This window comes from Coregonus clupeaformis, chromosome 27, assembly GCF_020615455.1.
Source record: "Coregonus clupeaformis isolate EN_2021a chromosome 27, ASM2061545v1, whole genome shotgun sequence".
Taxonomy (NCBI): domain Eukaryota; kingdom Metazoa; phylum Chordata; class Actinopteri; order Salmoniformes; family Salmonidae; genus Coregonus; species Coregonus clupeaformis.
In genome coordinates, this window is record NC_059218.1 from 33,794,149 (window position 1) to 33,818,847 (window position 24,699).

At 42.6% G+C, this 24,699-nt stretch overlaps 4 protein-coding genes across 5 annotated transcripts; 2 read left to right on the forward strand and 2 right to left on the reverse strand.

The window, feature by feature from the left end:
* The first annotated feature begins 3,509 nt into the window (after positions 1-3,509).
* On the forward strand, positions 3,510-5,678 carry LOC121541212 (ubiquinol-cytochrome-c reductase complex assembly factor 3). Of its 2 annotated transcripts, none has more exons than XM_041850183.2 (2): positions 3,510-3,773; positions 4,991-5,678. In XM_041850183.2, the coding sequence occupies exons 1-2, from the start codon at positions 3,657-3,659 to the stop codon at positions 5,126-5,128; spliced, it is 255 nt and encodes an 84-aa protein (XP_041706117.1). In that variant the 5' UTR covers positions 3,510-3,656; the 3' UTR covers positions 5,129-5,678. The 2 variants fall into 2 exon arrangements, 1 of the variants encoding a protein (XP_041706117.1); XR_005995728.1 differs by lacking the exon at positions 4,991-5,678 and adding an exon at positions 4,835-4,984 and having other exon boundaries at positions 3,684-3,773.
* Positions 5,679-7,072: 1,394 nt separating this feature from the next.
* faub (FAU ubiquitin like and ribosomal protein S30 fusion b) lies at positions 7,073-8,543 on the reverse strand. Its single transcript, XM_041851185.1, has 5 exons — positions 8,442-8,543; positions 7,962-8,043; positions 7,705-7,846; positions 7,497-7,552; positions 7,073-7,344 (listed from the first exon to the last, which is right to left on the reverse strand). The coding sequence occupies exons 2-5, from the start codon at positions 8,034-8,036 to the stop codon at positions 7,219-7,221; spliced, it is 399 nt and encodes a 132-aa protein (XP_041707119.1). The 5' UTR covers positions 8,037-8,043; positions 8,442-8,543; the 3' UTR covers positions 7,073-7,218.
* A 5,162-nt stretch (positions 8,544-13,705) lies between these two features.
* Positions 13,706-16,139, forward strand: LOC121541852 (zinc finger HIT domain-containing protein 2). The gene is made up of 2 exons (XM_041851186.1): positions 13,706-13,885; positions 13,976-16,139. Exon 2 carries the CDS (start codon positions 14,060-14,062, stop codon positions 15,947-15,949), a length of 1,890 nt encoding a protein of 629 aa, XP_041707120.1. The 5' UTR covers positions 13,706-13,885; positions 13,976-14,059; the 3' UTR covers positions 15,950-16,139.
* On the reverse strand, positions 16,073-24,609 carry LOC121541853 (delta(14)-sterol reductase TM7SF2). Its single transcript, XM_041851187.2, has 11 exons — positions 24,533-24,609; positions 24,083-24,150; positions 23,733-23,929; positions 22,024-22,078; positions 20,234-20,428; positions 20,014-20,117; positions 19,793-19,912; positions 19,409-19,577; positions 19,182-19,262; positions 17,120-17,242; positions 16,073-16,952 (listed from the first exon to the last, which is right to left on the reverse strand). Exons 2-11 carry the CDS (start codon positions 24,138-24,140, stop codon positions 16,792-16,794), a joined length of 1,263 nt encoding a protein of 420 aa, XP_041707121.1. The 5' UTR covers positions 24,141-24,150; positions 24,533-24,609; the 3' UTR covers positions 16,073-16,791.
* Positions 24,610-24,699: the final 90 nt, after the last annotated feature.

Here is a 24,699-nt window from a genome sequence, read left to right on the forward strand (position 1 = left end):
ACATTACTCACATAAACCCACAAACACAAACACACACACAAATACACGTACGCACACACACACACACACACACACAACACACAACACACAACACACATGTCATATTATATACACACCACACGTTTATGTAAGCATGCACATTGTCACGGACCCCCCCAGTACTGCTGCTCAATCCATTCACCAGTTCCGGAGGTCTATGTCACCGGCTTTCTAGGCGTCACTGACATGGATCATTACCACCAACCCCAGACTGTCTTGTCTCATTACGCACACCTGGTTCCCATTCCCCCTGATTAGTATGTGTATATATGTGCCCTCTGTTCCTTATTGACCCATGTCCGTTGGTCTCGTGAGTACCGTGTATTGTGCTCTGGTTGTTTACGGGTCTCGTCCCGTGTATTGTGTAGAGGTTACACCTTGCTCTTTGTTTGGGTTACATCCCCTGTGTATATATATACGTGTTGGTGTTGGGTGGAGTAATAATACCCCTAATACGTATTCCTGCGCCTGTCTTCTAATCATTATACAACGTGACACACATAAATGCCCTCTCTCTCTCTCTCTCCCTCCCTCCCCTCTCTCAGATACTTGACAGTCCATACCATATCTTTCATTCATTCTAGGGCTCTTCCTTTTTGCCCCCCCCGCCCCCGTCCATAATAATAATTTTCTCAACTCCGTCCCTGCACTCTCTCCCTCCTCTCTGCCTCAAGAGAGATGTTGCCATGGAAACAGGTTACAATTGATAAGTTTGAAACATAAAGTACAGCATATGCAAAAGCACACATTCTCTCCCTCTCTTTCTCACACACACACATACGTGCACACACACATGCACGTACGCAGACGCACGCACAAACTCACACAAACACACATACACACAAATTAAAATACACTAGGATTTCTACTTGGTGCATATACTCTACTCACCTCCTTATAAAGTGTAAGCAAAGCAAGACATCAGCCAATGTTATGACTCAGACATAGTGTCCACACATACAGGGAATAGTAAAAGTCATTGGTTGTATGTAACGCCGATTGATGTACAGTTGGCAAAGAGGCTGATTAACAATTTGCTCAATTATTGGGTTTCTATAAGTGAACCCATCACCTATATTTGGAATTAATTACACAGGAGTAGTCAGAGAGAAAGTGGGAGGCAATTGGGGGGAGATATGAATGATACATTAGAGAAGATTTCTGATAGTTATACCTGGCCAGAAATAAGAAAAGACCTTAACTGGAAGGGAAGGAGAGATGGGGAAGTGGATAGAGGAAAGGGGGATGAATTACTGGGGGTTAGAAAAAAGAGGGTGATGTGGAGATAGCTGGGTGAGAGAGACAGGGGAGTCTGGATGGGCTTATTAAACAACTGGCCATGGACTGCAAAGACAAATGAGGGCATTAAATACTCTCCATTTGGGCTGTGTCAGTTGAGGATCTGTCACGATGCGACAGCCTAGTTTAAATATGCAGGTTACATGTAATCTATGAGCAATGCATGTCTGAGATGAATGGACTGAACTGGTTGATACCAGACTCAGTAAACTGAATATGTACTGTATGTGTGTCATGTAGTATGTTCCCAGTGAGTCAATATGTCTGGAGACAAGCTTGGTTCCCTGAATAAGCAACGCAGCCTATGCATAACATCTGCATATCATCACTTTTTTATCAGTGGTAAATGCTATGGCTAACTCGCAAATAGATTTCCCCAATCTGCAACCAAATCTGCAACATGCAACTGAAGAAGCAAGACTTCTTCACTGGGGCTTATTTTCTACAAAATGTCACAGTAAAAGGCACATGCTCACTAATATGTCAATAGAGGTACATTAGGCAAATGAACACATAATGTATTCCCTCCCACCTTCTCTCTCTCTAACACACACACACACGCATGCACAAACACACCACTGCTTCCCATTTGTACCCAAAAATGCAAACTGAAGAGAGCCCAGATCCATCAATGAACAGGTTGTATGTGTCTCAGATTATAGCAAACATACAGCAGTAAACAACAATAGGCATGTCTGTCCTCTCTCTCAGTCTCATCTGTTTGCTGCTGTGAAATATAACACTGAAACAGCTGGGGAAAGGGGACTACATGTTGGTGTGAAGAATGCTACCGGTTCTGTTTCTGAGCTATTCACAAACACACATGCATTAATATTCAAGAATACTAGAATACACTCAGACAAAAATGTACTAGGACAAAACTAAACATGCAAACAGAGTGGTACAGGATTTAAACCGTAATCAGACAAATAATGTACACATGGATGTTGACTCTTGTGCACATAGCACCTTCGGGAAACACGGGTGTCATGGCAACGGAAACTGGCATTCGCAAGCGTTACTGTTGCAATCAGAGAGGAAAGGAATGGAAGATGATATGAGGGTGGGGTGTGGGGTGTGGGGGTGGGATGGAGGATGGGATGGGGTGGGGGTGGGATGGAGGATGGGATGGGGTGGGGGTGGGGGAGTTAAAAGTCTTATTATTGACTCAGCTATCAAGGAGGAAGGGAGGGAGGGAAAAATAGTGAGGGGGAAAATGTAATGTGCTGTTATGTATTTTGTGCAAAATGTTACACATAGTTCTAAAGGGTCAGAGTGTTACAGTATGCATATGGCTAAGAGATATTTAGGAAATGAAAGACAAAGTACAAAGTACTGAGTCTAAAAAACTTGGAGGAAAAAACGATGTCTCTTAGAAAGCAATAAAGCACATTGCCTCACTTACAGCAACATGTACTTCTAATAACATTTAAGAAGATATTAAATATATTTTACACAATCAAGAAAATAGCAGATTCGGTAAGATATTATATATCTTATATTGTTAAATTGTATATAAAATGGTAGACATATTTTATTATCAGTGATGCACCTTTAAACAGTACAAAAAAATGTTTCAGGGAGGTGATTTTTTTTTTGAAAATGATAATTGCTCACAATGTCACACACTCCTGAAGAGTTAGGTGTCCATTTTAGTGCATAATATCACAGTAGAACTGCGAGTTCCATTATATATTTTTAGCAAGTTACATTAGCTGGCACTGAACCTTAACAATGCTTTCTCTTTCCACCCTACCTGACACTGATGAATGCATATTATCAGCACTTATCAACACTCAATACACCCCCACACACTATGACTCACACATGCACACACACACACACACTTTCTGCCAATGTGCACACAGCGACACAGCTGATTTTCTGAAGAGAAAGTGAACCGAACAGTACTGTATTTGGCAAGGAAGACGCTACTTGACTGACACCTGCTGGTTTTGAGTGAAAACTGCACAATTAAGCTTATCGTCAGTGGTCCCTACGCATTTACAAAATGTTGTTAATAATGCACCGTCTTACATTTACATTAAAATATTGGTCAACACAAACAGAAATATGGTCCACTTCTTGAATTAAAAAAGAAAAACGTGGTTTGACATGACATCACATAACTCACCTAAAAAAATGTTTTATAAGGGTAGGCTATCCCATAATGCACTGCATATGCCTGTCAGCGGACATTGAGCACCTCTTAATGAACTTACTAGCTAACAGTCACAACAAAAACATAACAGTGGATTGCTAATCAAAAACATACTCTCAATTCGTCTTCCAAGGAGGATACCAACTAGCCTAACATAATGAGTGGTCTACGCACTGTCCTGATATCTACTGGGTTTGTCGGTGTGGTTGGCATTGGATATGGAATGTGGTCAGTGATTACCCCAGGAGAGGAAAGGAAGAGGGAAATGCTCAAGGTAGGCTGCTATCAAAGTACTTGACTTGCACAGCACTGACTTTTTAAACCGAGCAAAGGACTGCTTGACCTTTTAATCAAATGTGTATGATTTGTGCATTACATTTTGTTTTTGCAAATGGAAAATGGCTTGCCAGTAGTTTCACCTATCGGATATAGATAGGGACATGACGCTATGGTTGTCTCTCTTTGCCCACTTAGGTTTTCCTCCTAGTGGTGCTTAAGTAGTTCCCAAACTGGGGGGTGCGAGGGGTCGGTGTAAGAACAATTTCGAAATTGGGTAGTACATCAGCAGTTTTCCTCTCATGTCAGTCATTGCAGACCTTGGAGAGCTATTTATAACTTGTCAGAAATGTCCAGATCAACTAGCCCATGTCAACTAGGTTTTTTTTGCTAGGTTTTTTAGCCCATTGATTTTGTTGTAATGTTTGAATCACTGGGATATCACATGAACACACATAAGACATGGCAAAATGTGTAGAATTGCAGGAAATAAGCTTTAAACTTGCAAAATGATGGAAGGGAGGCCTGAGAGAAAAAGATTTGGGAACCACTGGAATTGACCAGCCATAGAATGGCATAGTCTGTCACTAACACTCACCAGAGACATAAGAGAAAGTGCAGATAGAAATGTGTCATGTGGATTGGAACATGGAATCATGTCTGTTCTATATATTTAATTTCTATCTGCAACCATCTGCAATTACCTCCCACTGAAACAGGCCTCCTGATGGTTTCCTGGTCATATTTATACCATCTATGAGACGTGATGTGTAAATCAGTCAGCCAACTGATCAAAAGGGGAAAGGAATAAGAACCAGCAGAGCAGACAGTCTTCAAGAACATTATACCCTGCTTTGTTTTGGTGTCAACTTCTGTGAAAGAATACATGTTGCATTATTACATTTACATTACATTTTCGTCATTTAGCAGACGCTCTTATCCAGAGCGACTTACAAATTGGTGCATTCACCTTATGATAGCCAGTGGGACAACCACTTTACAATATATATTTTTTTGTTTGTGTGTGCATTATCAGCCTTTTTCCAATTTGACCATCAGAATCTACCGGAGGCTAACCCACTGAGAATGGAGGAGACAAGGAAGACTTACAAATTGGTGCATTCACCTTATGATAGCCAGTGGGACAACCACTTTACAATATATATTTTTTTGTTTGTGTGTGCATTATCAGCCTTTTTCCAATTTGACCATCAGAATCTACCGGAGGCTAACCCACTGAGAATGGAGGAGACAAGGAAGAGGAATGCCCTCATGATGCAGGTGCTGAAGGAAGCTGCAGAGACCGATGACAACATTGCGAGAGGATTGGGCCCTATGAGATCCCAGAAATAGTCATGCTCACATGCTGGTCGTGTTCCCCTGCTCAGACGTCACATTCATCAACCAATGGTTGCGTGCCACGTCATCAACTTTGCCGTCGGGCACCAGATTGCTATAACATATGATGTGATTAGCTGATACGTAAGAAAAACTATCCAGATCTGACATGCGTCAGCAATGTCTGAGCAGGGGAACACGACCTTTGTCTTCACATTGATTTGAAAGTGAAGGGGAAGAGACCATACAATGACAGATGACACACCAGTAGACTTGAGCTTCACCACCTCCTCTAAAGAGACAAGATTATGTTCGCATTTATGTTGAGTATGAATGAGTTTAAGGGTCGTTAAGTGCTTTGTTTCACTGAATGAGAAATTGTTGAAAATAAGAGGCAATGATTCCCAGACTTCACAACTTGCACATGCTCTGTTACATTGGAACAAAGCATATTTACTACAAGAATATTGTTGTTGTATATAATTAATTAACAGTATTGGCTAGCCGAAAGCGCTTGTTGTGATGGTCACAACACTGTATGGCTAATAAAATGTAAACAACACAATCCTGCCTAGTTTTTTATATTGGATATCTTCTGTTATTACATTTTGTAAGATCAATTCGATTTCATGGACAGAGTAACGTTTTTAAATGATAATGTAGTTTATATGATCATGAATATAATGATGTTGTCACATGGCGGCGGACCGGTGTTGGGGACCCTTTTACCGGTTGCACCCATTTCCGGCATGAGAAAAGGACGTCATTAATTTAATCTGATGTTGAAGGTTGCGGTCAGATTCATGCACAACACATGCAGTCGTAATCGTTCTTTTCATACCTCAGTGGTCGTAACGGGGATCGGGATCACATTTTTAACTGTCGGATGTACGTTTTAATAAGCAATTATAGTAATTTGTCAAGTAAACTGCTTGGTTGTTATCATCACATCGAGCACAGCTAACTAGCTAGTTAGCATAAATCCATAGATTTTTGGCAATGTCAACACCAGAGTCCGTGCCCGCACCACAGGGCTCAGTATCACCCGCAGCGGGTCAAATGTTTGGGAGCTGCTGGAGTTGTCGGATTCTTTCAGGTGGAGGTCTGCTGTTAGGAGCTGGATATGTCTTCCTAGCCGCCCGAAAAGTAATGCGGCAAGGTGGGACAACCTCAATAGGAACTGTCGCACAAATCGCGTTTGCAGCAAGTGAGTATTGTGATTTATGACGGGCAGCATGTCTAAATGTATCTCCTGCATTGTAGTGACAGCAACTGATCCAACATTACTGAGCAGGTGAAATCAAAGGCTTCCCTACATGGATAGCTTTCAAACGCTATATGAGTTGACGCTATTCAAAGTATTCTAGCAGGGCCTCTGAGGTGCAGTCAACTCAATATTTCTGTTTCAGGTTTGGCTGCTTGGGGAATCGTGGTCATAGCTGACCCTGTGGGGAAATCACACAGGAAGACGTGAAGATGCTCTGTCAGATGGAATTATTTGAAGCTGCTGAAGTATAAGCCATGGTCATATCCAAGATCACTTTGGCAGATAGTGATCTTGGCATACTGGATGAGAACATGCCAAAGACTATTCTCATATCATCTGTCAGTGTGACTTGTCTATAATACATTAAATAAATTGAGAACGTGCACTTGGACCTACCTTGTGCAAGTAAGCATTTCGTTGGATGATGTATACCATGCGTATCCTGAACATACGACTAATACATCTTGAACTACCTTGTGTTCATGCCACCTTAGCTGTATTTAAACAGGCAGCCCAATTCTGATTTTTTCAAAAGACCAATTAGTGGAAAAAATATCAGAATTGGGCTGCCTCTAAACGCAGCCCTCGAGTCCATTTCATCTGCTTCTTAACCATCAGAAAGACAGCCAATCATTCAACTGCTCAATTCACCCAATGTAATGGAACCATCAAATTAGTGCAGAGTACCACTCTTTCCTCACCGAGTTTTATTGTATTTCATCACAGTGACCATCAGCCCAATGACAAATGTAATCACAAATGACAGAACTTGCGTGAATGGTCATGTCAATGTTGAACTGTGATGAGACAGCAGACACAAGGCTTTGGGCAAATAGTTTTATGAGTTGGCATTGGGTCCCTTCTTCTTGCCAAATGTTGGTACCACATTCACAAAGCGCCTGTTATATTGGATCCTCCTTTTAGCCCTACCTGTCTTCTTTTTCTTCTTCTCCTGCTTGTCCACCTGTGAGAATGGTTATAAACAAAGGGTCAGAGGTGTGACGTCTTGACGTGCACACTACAGGCAAAGCAAACTTGCCAGAAGAGCAAGTAATGCTGAATATGCCACATTAATTTGAGTAGTTCATTTAATTTATATTAAACACACAAGCCCACCTTGGGAGTCTGTCCCCTGACTTTCCCCGCTCTGGCCAAGGAGCCATGGACTTTGCCTGGGATAGGAAGAGGAAATGGAAATGATTAATCAAAGCAAGCCCCTCCAAATAATCTTTTCAAATAATGGTACAGAAACAAATGTCTCAGACCTTAATAATTTCACATATTTACAGTAATGTTCAAGAATGTTTAATTATTGATCACTTGCCTCCCAACAGTCGGGGGGTAACCTCGACAGTGCTGAACTCCAGTGCCGACTGGCCAATCACAGCATCGTCCTGTAGGGGTTCCCCACACAGCATAACCACCTGGTCATCACAGGAGAGTCCCTCCAATGCCTCAATATGAGCCTTGTGGAGAAGGGAAGAGAACAAAGAGCTGAATGCGGTAAACCTTTCATGGTCATCAATTAACTTTTAAACCAAAAACGTTGGCAGACCAAGGGAAAGTAGTGCTATACTTTACCTTGATGTGGGCGACAGTTTCTAACCCAGACACCTCAAAGGTGTGGAGAGTCTGAGCACGCACAAACAGCTGCATGGTCAACCTGTTCAAAATAAGATGGATGATGTTATGTCAGTGTGTTCTACAATCCTGAAAGACCCAAAGGGTGTGCAGGGTTTTGTTCCAGCCCATGCACTAAAACACCTGATTCAACCATGGTCACCAACAGCGCTTGATTTATTAGTTTGTTTGTTCAGACTTATGCCGGAATAAACGGTGAATCAAATGTCCAACAACTAGTGCAATTATTCGTACAGTTTGTGGTTAATCATTAGCAACTGACATTATTGCTAGACTAGCCAGAGCAGTAGAAAACTTTATATTTCCTGTCGACATCAACAACGACCACTTTTTAAGAGACAATATTTAAAATGTCATGAAACTTTTGAGTTCCTTTGTTATGAGTTACAACACAGAATGTAAACTTATTTTATAGCTCACCAAAGTCTCGCAGTGTACTGATCGTGTGTTTCGCCAATGGTGTTTGGTCTGGAGAATGAAAATAGGAAGTATTCTTCTTCTTCTTCTTCAGTGGGGTTTATCGGCGGTTGGCATCCAACGTTATGATGCATTACTGCCACCTACCGTACTGGAGTGTGGGCCAGAGACCGGGATAAACTAAATCCTACCTGCCAACCCCGTTTCTCTTAAAAAGATAACAAAACATTTGAGACTATATCTAATGACGCTCTACTCAATATACTCTTTAATCTAATTTCCTGTATCCCCTTCTCCCTCATACTAAATCTCATCCTCTCTCTTTCCCTCTGATACTGCCCACACTGTAGCAATACATGCTCCACAGTCTCTATTTCCTGACAATAATCACACTTTCCTGATGGATGCTTTCCTATCACGTTTAATGTCTTATTCAACTGGCTGTGTCTCACCCTTAATCTTGTAAAAATAGCCTCCTCTCTTCTGTCCCTTACTGCCATCCTCCCCTCCCCAACTTTCCTCTGTACTTGAAATAAATGCCTTCCCTTATTATTTCTATTCCACTGCTCCTGCCATCTCTTCACCATCACTGTATATATCACATTTGCCTATGCCTTGCTCATTGACACTTCAACATCAACATCCCCACTACTAAGTGCTTGTTTAGCCTGTTCATCTACCGCCTCTTTCCCCTCCACCCCCACATGGGCTGGGACCCAAGTAAATCTTATCGGAATACCCATCTGTTTAATCCTGCCATAGGTTTGTAGCACCTCATAAATCAGGTATTGTCTGCTACGTGAGCTAAAGGACTGGAGACTCATTAACACTGCACATGAATCAGAGCAAATAACTACTCTGTCTGGCTTAACTTCCTCCACCCACTGCAAGGCCAACTGTATGGCCATCAGCTCCGCCGTATATACAGACAGATGATCTGTAATACGTTTCCTGACTTCCACCCCACATTCCTGCACTACAAATGCTGACCCAGTACGTCCTGTCCTTGGATCTTTTGAACCATCTGTGTAAATGGCCACAAAATCCTGATACACAGTTTCCAGACGTCTCTTAAAGAAATCAGCTGGATCAACACCCTCCCTATCTTTCTGTAGTCTCTCCAACACTTCTAGATCAACTACTGGAGACGGGAGTAGCCATGGTGGATTTACAGAAATAACTACCGTTGGACTAAACTCCACAGGAAGTATTTCATTGTGCAGTCCCGTGTAGCTCAGTTGATAGTGCATGGCGCTTGCAACACCAGGGTTGTGGGTTCGTTTCCCACGGGGGACGAGTATGAAAATATGTATGCATTCACTAACTGTAAGTCGCTCTGCATAAGAGCGTCTGCTAAATGACTCAAATGTCATAGGCATACCTATGATGTGGTATTCTCTGATCCCGCCCATGTGTGGTGGTCGATAAAAAAAACATGTAACTCTCATTCATGCACAGGACCACAATGTTATGCATATGATTTAGGGCAAATTTCAAGCTGTACGACCACACGGCAAGAATACCAAATACTACGATATGGTTACGCGTGAGTTGGCTATTTAAAAATCGAAGACACAAACGTTAGCTTGCTATAAAATATGCTAGTTAGCTAGTGTCAAAGCCAAGCAATATGTAAATGCAGGGCTGGCCCTGGGCATAAACGACATAGGCTATCACCTAGGGCCCCTCCACCCCCTATTTGTTTTTTTTATTACTTATTATAAGTATTAGAGTAGTAAAACACACAAGGTGAAATTTCAAAATGTGGTTGTGCCTCAGCAGTTGTCATCTTGTTGTCAGTCACTGACTGTCCGTAAATTAGTCTATGTCAGCAACAAACAAAAAAAAGATTGGTAAATTGGCCTACCCAGCTATCTACATTTATAATAATCCTGGCAGAATAGAGTACCATCACAGTATGAGTAATAATACCAATAAAACCTTGCGGTCAAACAGGGAAATGGTTCCAATCATTTTTCCACCATTCATTTTTCCAATAGGGCAATTAGAAATACTTCAAATAAGGCTGTGTTTCGTGTAGGCTTACCCTGGCTTGACGTTTTGATAACTGTGTAAATCTCTCTTGGACAAGGTGACTTATCAATATATTAACCTGTATTTCCCCCCCCCCAAAAAAAAAAAATACAAAAAAAATGAAATGCTAATTAGGTGCTAATGTGGTTATCATAAAAAACTACAAATGCCACGATGATCTGGATGAGACTGCTGAATCGAGGCAAAGTTAGCTTTAAAACTGCAAAAAAATCTCTAAACCCCATGGCAAAATGTGTAGAATTGCAGGAAATTAACTTTAAAACTTAACATTTTTCTCTCTGCCGTCAAGAGGGGTGGGGCCCCCCCCCAACCAAATCACGGCCCTGCATAAATGTGTAGAATTGGATGGTTTGAATGACAGACACTACTAATTTTCAGTTTCAATGCATTTGTCAATTAGTTTTTTCATGAATGAGTTATCAGGAGCACACAAGAATACATTTCTGCCTGTCACTTCCCCTTCAAAAACAGACATTGTGCAGCCCAGCTGGAGAAGCCAAGAGTGGGATATTAGCATCTACAGAAGAATACACATTTGTGGAATGACTGATACCACCTTCACGAGTGCCCATTCCCCCTAAACATGATGGTCCTTCCCCATCTGGCTGGACTCTTCCATCAGGTGAAGCTTGACACCTTACCTCCTCCTTTGTTTGAAGGCAAATGGAGAGTTATGGTTTGGTTTCTCACACTGATTCAACTTCTGCTTCAAATACCTTACTACATTTAAATGTGATGTTCTAGTTTTTTTGCGCTACTAATGTCCTGTACATTATTTATCTGCCAACACGTTTATAGTCCCATATACACATCTCTCATAGGCCCTTTCTCAATTGGATTTGCTGAACTCCTGTGTCCTCTCTCCTCTGTCCTCTCTCGCCCCCTTTTGAAAAAAGTAAAAGGTAATCAAGGAGATGCCAAGAGTGTGCAAAGCTGTCATCAAGGCAAAGGGTGGCTATTTGAAGAATCTCAAATATAAAATATATTTTGATTTGTTTAACACTTTTTTGGTTACTACATGATTCCATATGTGTTATTTCATAGTTTTGATGTCTTCACTGTTATTCTACAATGTAAAAATAAAGACAACCCCTTGAATGAGTAGGTGTGTCCAAACTTTTGACTGGTACTGTATATCCACAGGAACAATATCAGTTGTAAGTTTGATATGTGATTCATGTATTCATTGCTGTAAAATAATACCACAGCATGACCTGTGCTTATCAGTGGAGGTTTCTCAGAGGAGGAAGGGGAGGACCATCCTCAGTGAATTTCATAGAAATATAAATTATAAAATATTTAAAGTTATCCTTTTTAGATAAAACTATACTAAGTATATTCACGTCACCAAATAATTGATTAAAACACACTGTTTTGCAATGGTCTACAGTAGCCTCAACAGCACTCTCTGGGGTAGCACCATGGTGTAGCCGGAGGACAGCTAGCTTCCGTCCTACTTTGGGTACATTGACTTCAATACAAAACCTAGGACACTCATGGTTCTCACCCCCTTCCATTACATTATAGTCATTTAGCAGACGCTCTTATCTAGAGCGACTTACAGTTAGTGAGTGTATACATTTTTTTCTCATACTGGTCCCCCGTGGGAATCGAACCCACAACCCTGGCATTGCAAGTGCCATGCTCTACCAACTGAGCTACAGGGGACTACATAGATTTACACAGTAATTATGACAACTTCCAGAAGACCTCCTCCAACCTATCAGAGCTCTTGCAGCATGAACTGACATGTACATGTTGTCCACCCAATCAAAGGGTCAAATAATTAATTTAGTACTGGAAGCATAAGATACAGCTAGCTAGCACTTCAGTGCATCAAATGTGGTGAGTAGTTGAAAAGTCTCCTGAGTGGCGCAGTGGTCTAAGGCACTGCATCGCAGTGCTAACTGTGCTACTAGAGATCCTGGTTCAAATCCAGGCTCTGTCGCAGCCGGCCGCGACCGGGAGACTCATGGGCGGCGCACAATTCGTCCAGGGTAGGGGAGGGAATGGCCGGCAGGGATGTAGCTCAGTTGATAGAGCATGGCGTTTGCAACGCCAGGGTTGTGGGTTCGATTCCCACGGGGGGCCAGTATAAAAAAATATGTATTCACTAACTGTAAGTCGCTCTGGATAAGAGTGTCTGGTAAATGTTGAAAGAGAGAAAGACAATATTTGGACAAATTCATTTCTTACAAAATGAAGTAGACGCAAGAGAGAGAGATTGTTTTTTTTCTCCACTTTCAGTTTCACATACTTAGCTAGCAAATGCAGCTAGCTAGTTTAGCCTACTCAAACACCATGATCAAACAGAGGGATGCTATGGTAGCTAGCGGGCTATGACTATCCAACACAACACTGGAACTCTTCCAAGTCAAGGTAATCTTTTGGCTTTACTAATTTATTGCCACCAAGGCCTGTCGGTGTAAGTGCTAAACTGCTTACTGACTGTGCACTAATGTTACTGCATGATTGTAGCGGGTTTACTAACTCCTTAGTTCTATTAGCTATGTTGACTATGAAGTTACTTTAGCTAATATGGTGACAACGGTGTAGGCTGTGTGTAGCAGTTAAGATATGGTCTGGCTTGGAAAGTTTTTTTTGCCTGGCCACATACAGCTGATGTGTTGTGCATTGAAGTCCACAAGCTTAGGGAAAAGGTGAGAGGAGGAGAGCGCATAGATGCTAGAAGGAATACAAAGTGGCTGCTATGAAAGTGAACTGTGGTCATGGGTGTATTCACTGGTGTTGATTGTTTAGTGGTGTAGTCAATACTGGCAAGTTAATTTAGGATTGAGTGTTTTACACATTTTTCATAGCTGTTGATCGATTTTTTCATAGGAATTTAAACGTGAGGGAAGTATTCCGAAAGATCCTGATATGCAGACCATTTCATAATCCAGTTTCTATGGCTGTCACTAGTTACCACAGCCACAAAGTCATACACCCCGCCTATTTCTACAATTTATCGTCTTAAAATGTGATTTTAAACCTAACCCTAGCCTTAACTACATTGCTAACCTTATGCCTAACCCTAACATTAAATTAAGACCAAAAAGCACATTTTTGTTTTCATGAATTTTTACGATATATATTATATATTTTTTTACTTTGTGGCTGTGGTATCTAATGGAAACTATCTTCCATGTCTGGCAGTTATTTGTTTTTGCGACCGTCTTACGACGGGGAGGCGTCATCCAATAGCGACAAGCTTAGACACCATTTACGGCAGGAGTTTCACCAACGTTTAGTCCAAAATAGTTAGTCTCACATGTTGAATTCTTTGACAGTTTTAGGTTGATTAAACGCCGAACAAGTTGTAATTACTGTACTACATATTGAAGTATTGGGATTTGCATGTGTCTGACGACGTACTGAGAAGACTTCTAAAGGTACGGCCATGGTAGTGAAACAAGTTATAATATATCTTAAATTCAATGCTGTGAGTGGCCTCGAGTTGTAAAATCTGTCTTTCCTTTCAGGCAAATTGGACGTTCATCGTTTCACTCAACAGTATTACATCTGCATGCAATGAGAAGTAGGAACTAATTTGCCCACCCAAAATCATGAATCCAATACTTAGACAGAGAATCCCTCCATCTGTGCGGAAGTTGCTGACTGACATTGGACCAAGGGAAGAGCACCACTGCAGTGAATGGACTGACACAGAGCCAGAGACTGTCACTAGAGATGGAATTGAGCTTCCTGCCAGAGGAACCACCAATAACAGTGAATTTCTGACACCAGCTACTGGGAAAGAGGATGGAGATGCGGACCATACAGATGCCACAACACAAAGCAAAGTGTGCGGGCTGTGCTTATGCCAACCCTCTTACTATACCTGTCCACGATGCAATGTACCTTACTGTGGCCTGGAATGCTACCGGAGTACAAATCATTCCGTGTGCTCAGAGGAATTTTATAAGGAGTCTGTGTTACAGGAGCTGAAAGACATGGGAGAAACAGAGAGTGGGGGGAGGAAGAAGATGCAGGATATTCTGCTAAGGCTGAGACATATGGCAGATGGGGCAGAGGGAGGGATGGAGAGTGTTTTAAAGACCGACGAGGAGGAGATGGGAGGTAGTGAGGAGACAAAGGAAAGAGCTCAGGTTTTAGAGCTCCTCTCCAGGTTAGCAGAGATTCAGTCATCTGGGGAAGGGAGTGTGGAGGAGATTGAGGACATTTTAAACAAACTCAAAGAGTTAGGAGACGATGAAGAAGCAGGGCAGGTGGTTTCTGCAAATGTTGGAGACATCGATGAGGGGGTAGAAAACGCTGAGGAGCTGGACTTGGCTGACAGGCTCTCGGGGCTGGATATCGATGCTCTCTCTGAGGAGGCATTGTGGGACCTGTTGAGCAGCCAGGAGAAGGAGAAGTTTATGAGTCTGGTGAAGGGTGGGGCTGTAGGAGCTCTGGTCCCCCTGTGGAGACCCTGGTGGGAGCAGCACGAGGAGGGGGGAAAAGCCCTGATGGAGCTACTGGAGGAGGAGATGGGCAAACCAGAGGGAGATGATGCAGCAGGACAGGGAGGCAGCAGGACCAGAGAAGCAATGAAGACAGATAAAGGAGGACAGAAGGGGAGTCTGCGAAATAAAGAAGGGTCAGGTTTATCCAGTTGTGAAAAAAGAGAGGCAGAAAGTCAAATTGTGGTTATTGCAGATAATGAAGTCAAGGATTCTGGGAAAATTATTGAGAGTGTGGGGAAATCAGTGAAGGAGCAGGGACAAAGAAAGGGTAAGGGAAAACACAGAAAAGAGGCGCGTAAGGCCAAGGGACCAAAATCAACCCCCGGTGTGCCTCCAATCAATGTCAAAATCCCACCTCTGAGCTCCTTGTCTTCCCAACCATCCCCTCTTGTTCGCAATGGCTTGGTCAATGCGCTGTTTGGCTACACCTTTGCCCTACGCCTGTTCAATGGTGACATCGAGTCAGACCTGACTCAGGAGTTTTGCCAGATGGTTCTCACTGTGTCCGAGGCCCTAGGCTCAGGCAGGGTGTTCAGCTCCTTTCAGGAGGCCCTTGAGGGAGGGGAGGCAGCCATTTTGGCCGGGGGCTACTTTGACCGAGAGGACCCCAGTGCACCGGCCAGGGCTGTGGAGGCTGTAGCTCATATTCTGACTGGGAGAAGTAAGCAGGATGTCATTGGATACTCCTTGGCAGCTTTGAGCCAACTCCGTACGGTGCTATCCCAAGCTAGGGCAGCTCTGCACAAAGAGGGAGATGAAGGGGATGTGAGAAACAAGTATTTCCTGGCGGGGAAGAAATGTGAATTCTTTCAAGCTTGGGTGTCTGATAATGCCCAGGAGGTGAGAAGACTGGCCGCTGGGTTATGGGGCGAGCATGTGAAGAGGGAGGATGAGAGGAGTGCTTTGCAGAAGGAGAAGAAAAGAGTTGAAGAAAGCTGGAAGAAGGGAAGAGGAAAAGCGAAGGGTGTGTTGATTGAAGAAATAGATTGAGAACATTTTGGTATTCTATGACAGTTAATAAAGAGACTGATATTTACTTGTTTTCAATTCAAATTCAGGGCAAGACTGATATTTGTTTGTATACCATTTTGTAAAAATGAATTCTGACTGCAATTACCATTGACATGTTTATTGTTTTTTAATTAAAATTCAATTATGCAATAAAGGTCATGTAAACTAATAAGGCTTACATTTCAGTTGTGAATATTAAAGAAATAGGCTTACACTCTGTCGTTCTAAAAAAATTGTACAACATGACCTTAATTTCAATACATGCATAAATTGTCATGATAATTTGAATAGCCTTCAGATTAGTTACTGAAATGTGACTAATCTATTCATTTGAAATTAAGTTTAGGGCTGGTGTCCCGGACAGCGATTAACCCTAATCCTGGACTAAAAAGCACTTTCAATGGAGATTCTCTGTTGGGCATGCTTTTTAGTCCAGGGCTAGACTTAATCTGTCTGGGAAACCGGCCCATAGTGTCCAGTCTTGAGGAAGTATGGCTAGATCAGTACAAAAGGTGATGGTCAAGATTGATCGTGTTAGAGACTCACTGGACAGACATCACTAATGTGAACAACTCAAAGCTGCTGGGCTGATGTGTCAGCTTGTCTGGTCTGTTCATCCAGTTAGGAGTGTCATTTTCTCCACAGTGTTCACTTTTATAAAGTACATATTCTTTATGACGGAGAATTGACAGCATTTCAGTAGTATTTGTTCAGTCCAGTCTGTTGAGGTTCAGAACGTGCACTTTATACAACAAAACTGGCTATCCTATCGCATGCCCCCGGGGCCCGGCTCTGCCCTGACCACTCCGGTCCAGCTCAGCTCAGTAGACATAGGGGAAGATCCTGTAGGGCACACGGCTGCAGTAGGCATCCCAGGCCAGGCCATACTTGGCCCTGCAGTGCCTTTCGTCACGGGCCTCTCTGTGAATCAGCAGGACAGTGAAGTACACAACATAGAAGTAAGGTAGAAGATGGTTGAATCCTGGGGAAAGACAAACAGTACATGGGGATCAGAATACTGTTAGTAGCAGGAGGGATAGTGTATCACTGACATTCAATTCTGTTATCTATTCCGGAAACAGCCACTGGTTATGGACACACGTGCAGGGTGGCTACAGAGAGGATCTTATGTATTTTCTCTCTACTTACCACATGGCAGGGACCATGCCAGGGCCATGAGAAGGTCTCCTAGGTAGTTAGGATGGCGGACGAGGCCCCACCAGCCTGACACCAAAAGGCGCTTCCCTGTTGCTGTGGCAATAGTCTCCAGGTCTACAGTAAGGCACGGGGGAAGATAGTATTTTTTTCAGTTTTGGCAGTCATTTGAGAGAGCTCAGATTACAAATTATTCATACTCCATCTGCTCTTTCTGTTGGGCCCAGATTCTACTCTGTGGTGCTTCCTACCATCCAATGTTTTCATATACAGTACCTTGCAAAAGTATTCATCCCCCTTGGCGTTTTTCCTATTTTGTTGCATTACTACCTGTAATTTTAAATGATTTTTATTTGGATTTCATGTAATGGACATACACAACAAAATAGTCCAAATTAGTGAAGTGAAATTAAAAAGATAACTTGTTTCAAAAATAAATAATGGAAAAGTGGTGCGTGCATATGTATTCACCCCCTTTGCTATGAAGCCCCTAAATAAGATCTGGTGCAACCAATTACCTTCAGAAGTCACATAATTAGTTAAATAAAGTCCACCTGTAAAGTGTCATATGATCTGTCACATGATTTCAGTATATATACACCTGTTCTGAAAGGTCCCAGAGTCTGCAACACCACTAAGCAAGGGGCACCACCAAGCAAACGGCACCATGAAGACCAAGGAGCTCTCCAAACAGGTCAGGGACAAAGTTGTGGAGAAGTACAGATCAGGGTTGGGTTATAAAAAAATATCAGAAACTTTGAACATCCCACGGAGCACCATTAAATCCATTCTTAAAAAATTGAAATAATATGGCACCACAACAAACCTGCCAAGAGAGGGCCGCCCACCAAAAGTCATGGACCAGGCAAGGAGGGCATTAATCAGAGAGGCAACAAAGAGACCAAAGATAACCCTGAAGGAGCTGCAAAGCTCCACAGCGGAGATAGGAGTATCTGTCTATAGGACCACTTTAAGTCGTACACTCCACAGAGCTGGGCTTTACGGAAGAGTGGCCAGAAAAAAGCTATTGCTTAAAGAAAAAAATAGCAAACACGTTTGGTGTTCGCCAAAAGGCATGTGGGAGACTCCCCAAACATATGGAAGAAGGTACTCTGGTCAGATGAGACTAAAATTGAGCTTTTTGGCCATCAAGGAAAACGCTATGTCTGGCGCAAACCCAACACCTCTCATCACCCCGAGAACACCATCCACACAGTGAAGCATGGTGGTGGCAGCATCATGCTGTGGGGATGTTTTTCATCGGCAGGGACTGGGAAACTGGTCAGAATTGAAGGAATGATGGATGGCACTAAATACAGGGAAATTCTTGAGGGAAACCTGTTTCAGTCTTCCAGATTTGAGAGTGGGACGGAGGTTCACCTTCCAGCAGGACAACGACCCTAAGCATACTGCTGAAGCAACACTCGAGTGGTTTAAGGGGAAACATTTAAATGTCTTGGAATGGCCTAGTCAAAGCCCAGACCTCAATCCAATTGAGAATCTGTGGTATGACTTAAAGATTGCTGTACACCAGCGGAACCCATCCAACTTGAAGGAGCTGGAGCAGTTTTGCCTTGAAGAATGGGCAAAAATCCTGGTGGCTAGATGTGCCAAGCTTATAGAGACATACCCCAAGAGACTTGCAGCTGTAATTGCTGCAAAAGGTGGCTCTACAAAGTATTGACTTTGGGGGGGTGAATAGTTATGCACGCTCAAGTTTTCTGTTTTTTTGTCTTCAAAGTGGTAGGCATGTTGTGTAAATCAAATGATACAAACCCCCCAAAAATCCATTTTAATTCCAGGTTGTAAGGCAACAAAATAGGAAAAATGCCAAGGGGGGTGAATACTTTCGCAAGCCACTGTATACACTTTGATCCATTATGGAAAATACTATTTGAAACAGACAGCGATAAAGCTGTCGCCAGAGACAAGACTCAATTCTATCTATCCTCTCAAAACTGTTAAACTGATTTAAGAAAAGTTTATTAACAAAAAATTTGTGGATGTTGCCATGCCAGGAGACACCAGAAGTCTAATCAAGAAGTTGACTACTGACTTGCAACACTGGGATGCGTAGGGTCCCGTCTGAACTGGTTCTTCTGGGAGTTGGATTTTCTGAAGATATAATACCCAACACCTAATGACAGGGAAACAGGAAGAGAAAACAGGAAGAAAAAAAAATAATACAATCCCCTAATAAGGGTACATACAATATACAAAATATTCAAATGATTAAAATAAGAAGAATGCACACTGCCCCCCCCACCTTGAAACTTGATTTACCATTCAATGTGACTATAGCTGTGGCTCCCAGAGGACTGAGGGACTGTGGGTGCACCACCAGGAAGGCAGCCTGCATGCCGTATGTGAAAGGAACCCAGGCCAGGTCCCCAAAGGCTAACATAAACCCAAAGCCATCATGCACTATGTCCATGGTGGTCAGCACAGCCTCCTGCAACATCACATATTCTACTGTCAAATGAAACACTATACAGCACTGCAGAAATGTAATGAATTCATTCAGGGCTCAATGATACATCCGTAGTGTACCACCACAATAAATTAAATTGGCATCCTCATTGGAGATCACTTTGCTACCACTGTTATTTCACTGTTATACCCCTGTTATTTTCTGTGGACTGTTCCTGTGGACCGTCCTCCTCTCACCTCATTCCACAGCGCATCCGCCACGTAGAGCAGCTGGAAGCTGTTGACCAGTATCATGGCCAGGGAGGCGGAGTCCCGTAGCTCCACCTCTTTCATCAGCATCCCAAGGTTAATCACCACCTAATTGGAAGAGAGTATGTTAGATCAGATTTTTTTAATATATCAACACAATTATATTTAACTTGATAAAATCTAGTCCTCCTTGCTTCATTTCCACTCACCCAGCCAATCAGACCTGGTCTCAACTCACAAAAATATTTCAGATCGAAGCTTCCAATCCGTGGGTTCAGCTCTCGTCCCATAAAGAAATCATACAGAGGGTTTCCTGTGTGAGATATAGCAGGCTTGAGCCTATACAGGAAAATCTCTAATGCATGTTTTTGTATAATTTTGTTAACTATATATTTTCTATGTATTATTTCCCTAATCCTCCACCCTTACCTGTGTTTCCCCCCTGGGCGAGGGCATGGTGAGGGGCCCAGAAGGAGCGTATGTAGAGGTAGAGGGAGAGGAGGAATGACACCCCAATAGCACACACTGCCAGGGGCAACAACAGCTCAAAGAGATATCCCAGAGGCATCCCCAGCCATAGTGACAATGTCAACAGCACAGCTGTGACGCACAGGGCATGAAAACCTGTAGAGGAAGATAGAAAGATAGAAACAGAACTAGAAAGGGTGGGGGAGCAGAGAGAGAAAGAGATACAAAAAAATAGAATTAGTTGGGAGAGAGAATCATTCAAAAAAGAGGTAGAGTTTGGCCTGAGTTGCTTACAACAAGATAAATGGCATGCAGAGCTCAAGGAGGGGACACAGGCAGTAGATAAAAGGAAAACATAACCAGTTAACTCTGCCTGAAATTGAAACTATACACACACACACACACAGGGGTAACTGAGGATTGACATTGGAACCCACTGCTTAAAAAGCATTACTATAGAGAGCAATAGTAAGGGCGTCATTTTGTAGGCACTAACTCCGCCATGGTTCATTAGGCAAAGCCTATGGGAAAATGAATAAAGTTTTTGTAGGGTTTTTCAATAAATGACGAAAATAAGGTCTGTGGTAAACACAGGTTTAGGAGATCTTATACGTTTTTTTCCTATGAGATAATCTTCATCAGCTAACGTCACTTTTTGTGAATAGCGGAGGTGCATAAAGATGGTGGCCCCCATGGACGTGTTTAACTATACTTGTGGGGACCAGAAGTCCCCACAAGAATAGTAAACAAACAAACATTTGACCAACAGGGCACATTTTGTTAGTCCCCACAATGTCAAATGCTATTTCCAGGGGGTTTAGCGTTAAGGTTAGAATTTGTGTTAGGGTTAGAATTAGGTTTAAGGTTAGGGTTTGGAGCTAGGGTGAGTTTTAGGGTTAGGAGCTAGGGTTAGGTTTAGGGTTAAGGTTAGGTTTTCAGGTTAATGTTAGGGTTAAGGTTAGGGATAGGGTAAGGGTTAGGGGTTAGGGAAAATAAGATTTTGAATGGGACTGAATTGTGTCCCCACAAGGTCAGTTATACAAGACTTTGTGCACTTACCACAAATTCCTTGTTTTGCTACGTTCGCCGTATTGTACATCGCTCTCCGTTACTCATTTTTTGTATGGTCATTAGCAGAGTATACATTATCCCAATTTTAGCTCCAAGACGGCAACAATTTGAAAAATCAAAAAAAGTAGATTGTGCTGATTTGTTGGCACATTGAACCATATCGCACTCCGTAGTTTAAACTTAGTGGATAGTGCTAACACAATGACGTCATATCTGAATTCCGCCATCTTTATGCATGTTCGCCATTTTGAAGCATTTATGTAATAATAAAAAACACATAAAGCGTTCATAATTCATAAAGGTCATGTCTACTTACATTTTAGTCATTTAGCAGATGCTCTTATCCAGAGCGATTTACAGTTAGTGAGTGCATACATTTTTCATACTTTTTTTTTTCATACTGGCCCTCCGTGGGAATCGAACCCACAACACTGGCGTTGCAAGCGCCATGCTCTACCAACTGAGCTACAGGAGGCCTACTGACTGATATTATCTCATAGAACAAAACGTATGAGATCTCCCAAGCCTGTGTTAACCTCAGACCTTATTTTCAGCATTTATCACAAAAACCTATTCTTTCTCCATTAATTTTCCCCATAGGAATGGCTGAACGAACCAGAGGTAACTCATTTAGGACTACAAGCTGGCGAGCTCTATTGCACCCGCCAACCCTACAATACCGTTTATGGGGTACTTGAGTCTCGATCCATCTTTCAGCACCATCCCCTCAGACAGCTGCAGGTAAGACAGAGACATGTACAGTGGGGAAAAAAAGTATTTAGTCAGCCACCAATTGTGCAAGTTCTCCCACTTAAAAAGATGAGAGAGGCCTGTAATTTTCATCATAGGTACACGTCAACTATGACAGACAAATTGAGGAAAAAAAATCCAGAAAATCACATTGTAGGATTTTTTATGAATTTATTTGCAAATTATGGTGGAAAATAAGTATTTGGTCACCTACAAACAAGCAAGATTTCTGGCTCTCACAGACCTGTAACTTCTTCTTTAAGAGGCTCCTCTGTCCTCCACTCGTTACCTGTATTAATGGCACCTGTTTGAACTTGTTATCAGTATAAAAGACACCTGTCCACAACCTCAAACAGTCACACTCCAAACTCCACTATGGCCAAGACCAAAGAGCTGTCAAAGGACTCCAAAAACAAAATTGTAGACCTGCACCAGGCTGGGAAGACTGAATCTGCAATAGGTAAGCAGCTTGGTTTGAAGAAATCAACTGTGGGAGCAATTATTAGGAAATGGAAGACATACAAGACCACTGATAATCTCCCTCGATCTGGGGCTCCACGCAAGATCTCACCCCGTGGGGTCAAAATGATCACAAGAACGGTGAGCAAAAATCCCAGAACCACACGGGGGGACCTAGTGAATGACCTGCAGAGAGCTGGGACCAAAGTAACAAAGCCTACCATCAGTAACACACTACGCCGCCAGGGACTCAAATCCTGCAGTGCGAGACGTGTCCCCCTGCTTAAGCCAGTACATGTCCAGGCCCGTCTGAAGTTTGCTAGAGTGCATTTGGATGATCCAGAAGAGGATTGGGAGAATGTCATATGGTCAGATGAAACCAAAATATAACTTTTTGGTAAAAACTCAACTCGTCATGTTTGGAGGACAAAGAATGCTGATTTGCATCCAAACCATACCTACTGTGAAGCATGGGGGTGGAAACATCATGCTTTGGGGCTGTTTTTCTGCAAAGGGACCAGGACGACTGATCCGTGTAAAGGAAAGAATGAATGGGGCCATGTATCGTGAGATTTTGGCTGGGTCTTTCAGCATGACAATGATCCCAAACACACCGCCTGGGCAACAAAGGAGTGGCTTCGTAAGAAGCATTTCAAGGTCCTGGAGTGGCCTAGCCAGTCTCCAGATCTCAACCCCATAGAAAATCTTTGGAGGGAGTTGAAAGTCCGTGTTGCCCAGCGACAGCCCCAAAACATCACTGCTCTAGAGGAGATCTGCATGGAGGAATGGGCCAAAATACCAGCAACAGTGTGTGAAAACCTTGTGAAGACTTACAGAAAACGTTTGACCTGTGTCATTGCCAACAAAGGGTATATAACAAAGTATTGAGCAACTTTTGTTATTGACCAAATACTTATTTTCCACCATAATTTGCAAATAAATGTATTTAAAATCCTACAATGTGATTTTCTGGATTTTTTTCCCTCATTTTGTCTGTCATAGTTGACGTGTACCTATGATGAAAATTACAGGCCTCTCTCATCTTTTTAAGTGGGAGAACTTGCACAATTGGTGGCTGACTAAATACTTTTTTCCCCACTGTATATCAGCCAAACCTCACATGACAACACAGTCAATCGACAAGAACTCAAAGGTATTCATAATTAACAGCTGGTCTCACCTTCCCCATAGGCAGCAGGTAAAGGAAGCTCTGGAGGGCCATCCAGCCCAGTATGAGAACAGGGGCCAACGGGTCCCATAGCTGGGCTGTGGGGGGCAGGACAGGGGGCCACTGGAGCACGCTGGCCGCAGGGGAGCGACATACACACAGCAGGTAAAGCACCGTCAGGGGCAGGAAGACAGGGATGCAGGTGGCACCTTCAGGGGAGAAGAGGAAGAGAGACCAAATAAGTGAGGTGAGTTGAGGAGACTGACTGAGTGGGGGCGAGATGGGATTGCACAATATCCCTTTTTAAAATTAACATTCAAAATTAGTATTATTTTTAATAAAACACACACTATTTTACTCACCCAAAGTCCCTCCGAATTCCCTTTCTGCTTGTGAGGATTTTTGTTTGTTGAGCTTCATGATCTGTCTCCTGTGAGCATTTTAAAAGGAGGACACTGGTAGAGAGCATGCTAAAGAGAAATGTGTATAGGCGGCTCCATTTCGGAGCCTCTGAATGCATCTGGACTAGTATAGACTATAGTGACAGACTATAATGTCATACTGTATTGTTTATGTTGAGAAATAAAAACATAACTCAGAGCCTAAATAGTTATTCTCTAGCGTAATAAGGACACAATTCGATTGAATTACCATAGTCATAGACAGGTTATACAACATAGACAGTTTATATTACAGAAAAACTATTACATGCGCTTTAATAGATACCAGCAACAGTAAACCGTTTTGCGTTGGACGTAAACCAACAATATTTAAGGATTTTTCATCGTAGCATAATTTCTAGCGTCACTCACCTGAATTCCTCATGTATGCGTACTCCAAACAATAAGCACAGTGCGACGATAAGAACGCGCGCATCGAACCACCCCAAAATAGCCCATCTGAACATGTCCCATCTCTAAACCAATGAGATTAAGCCATGGTCATCAGAAGAGCGTGGAGAGGAGAGTGTTAAACCAAT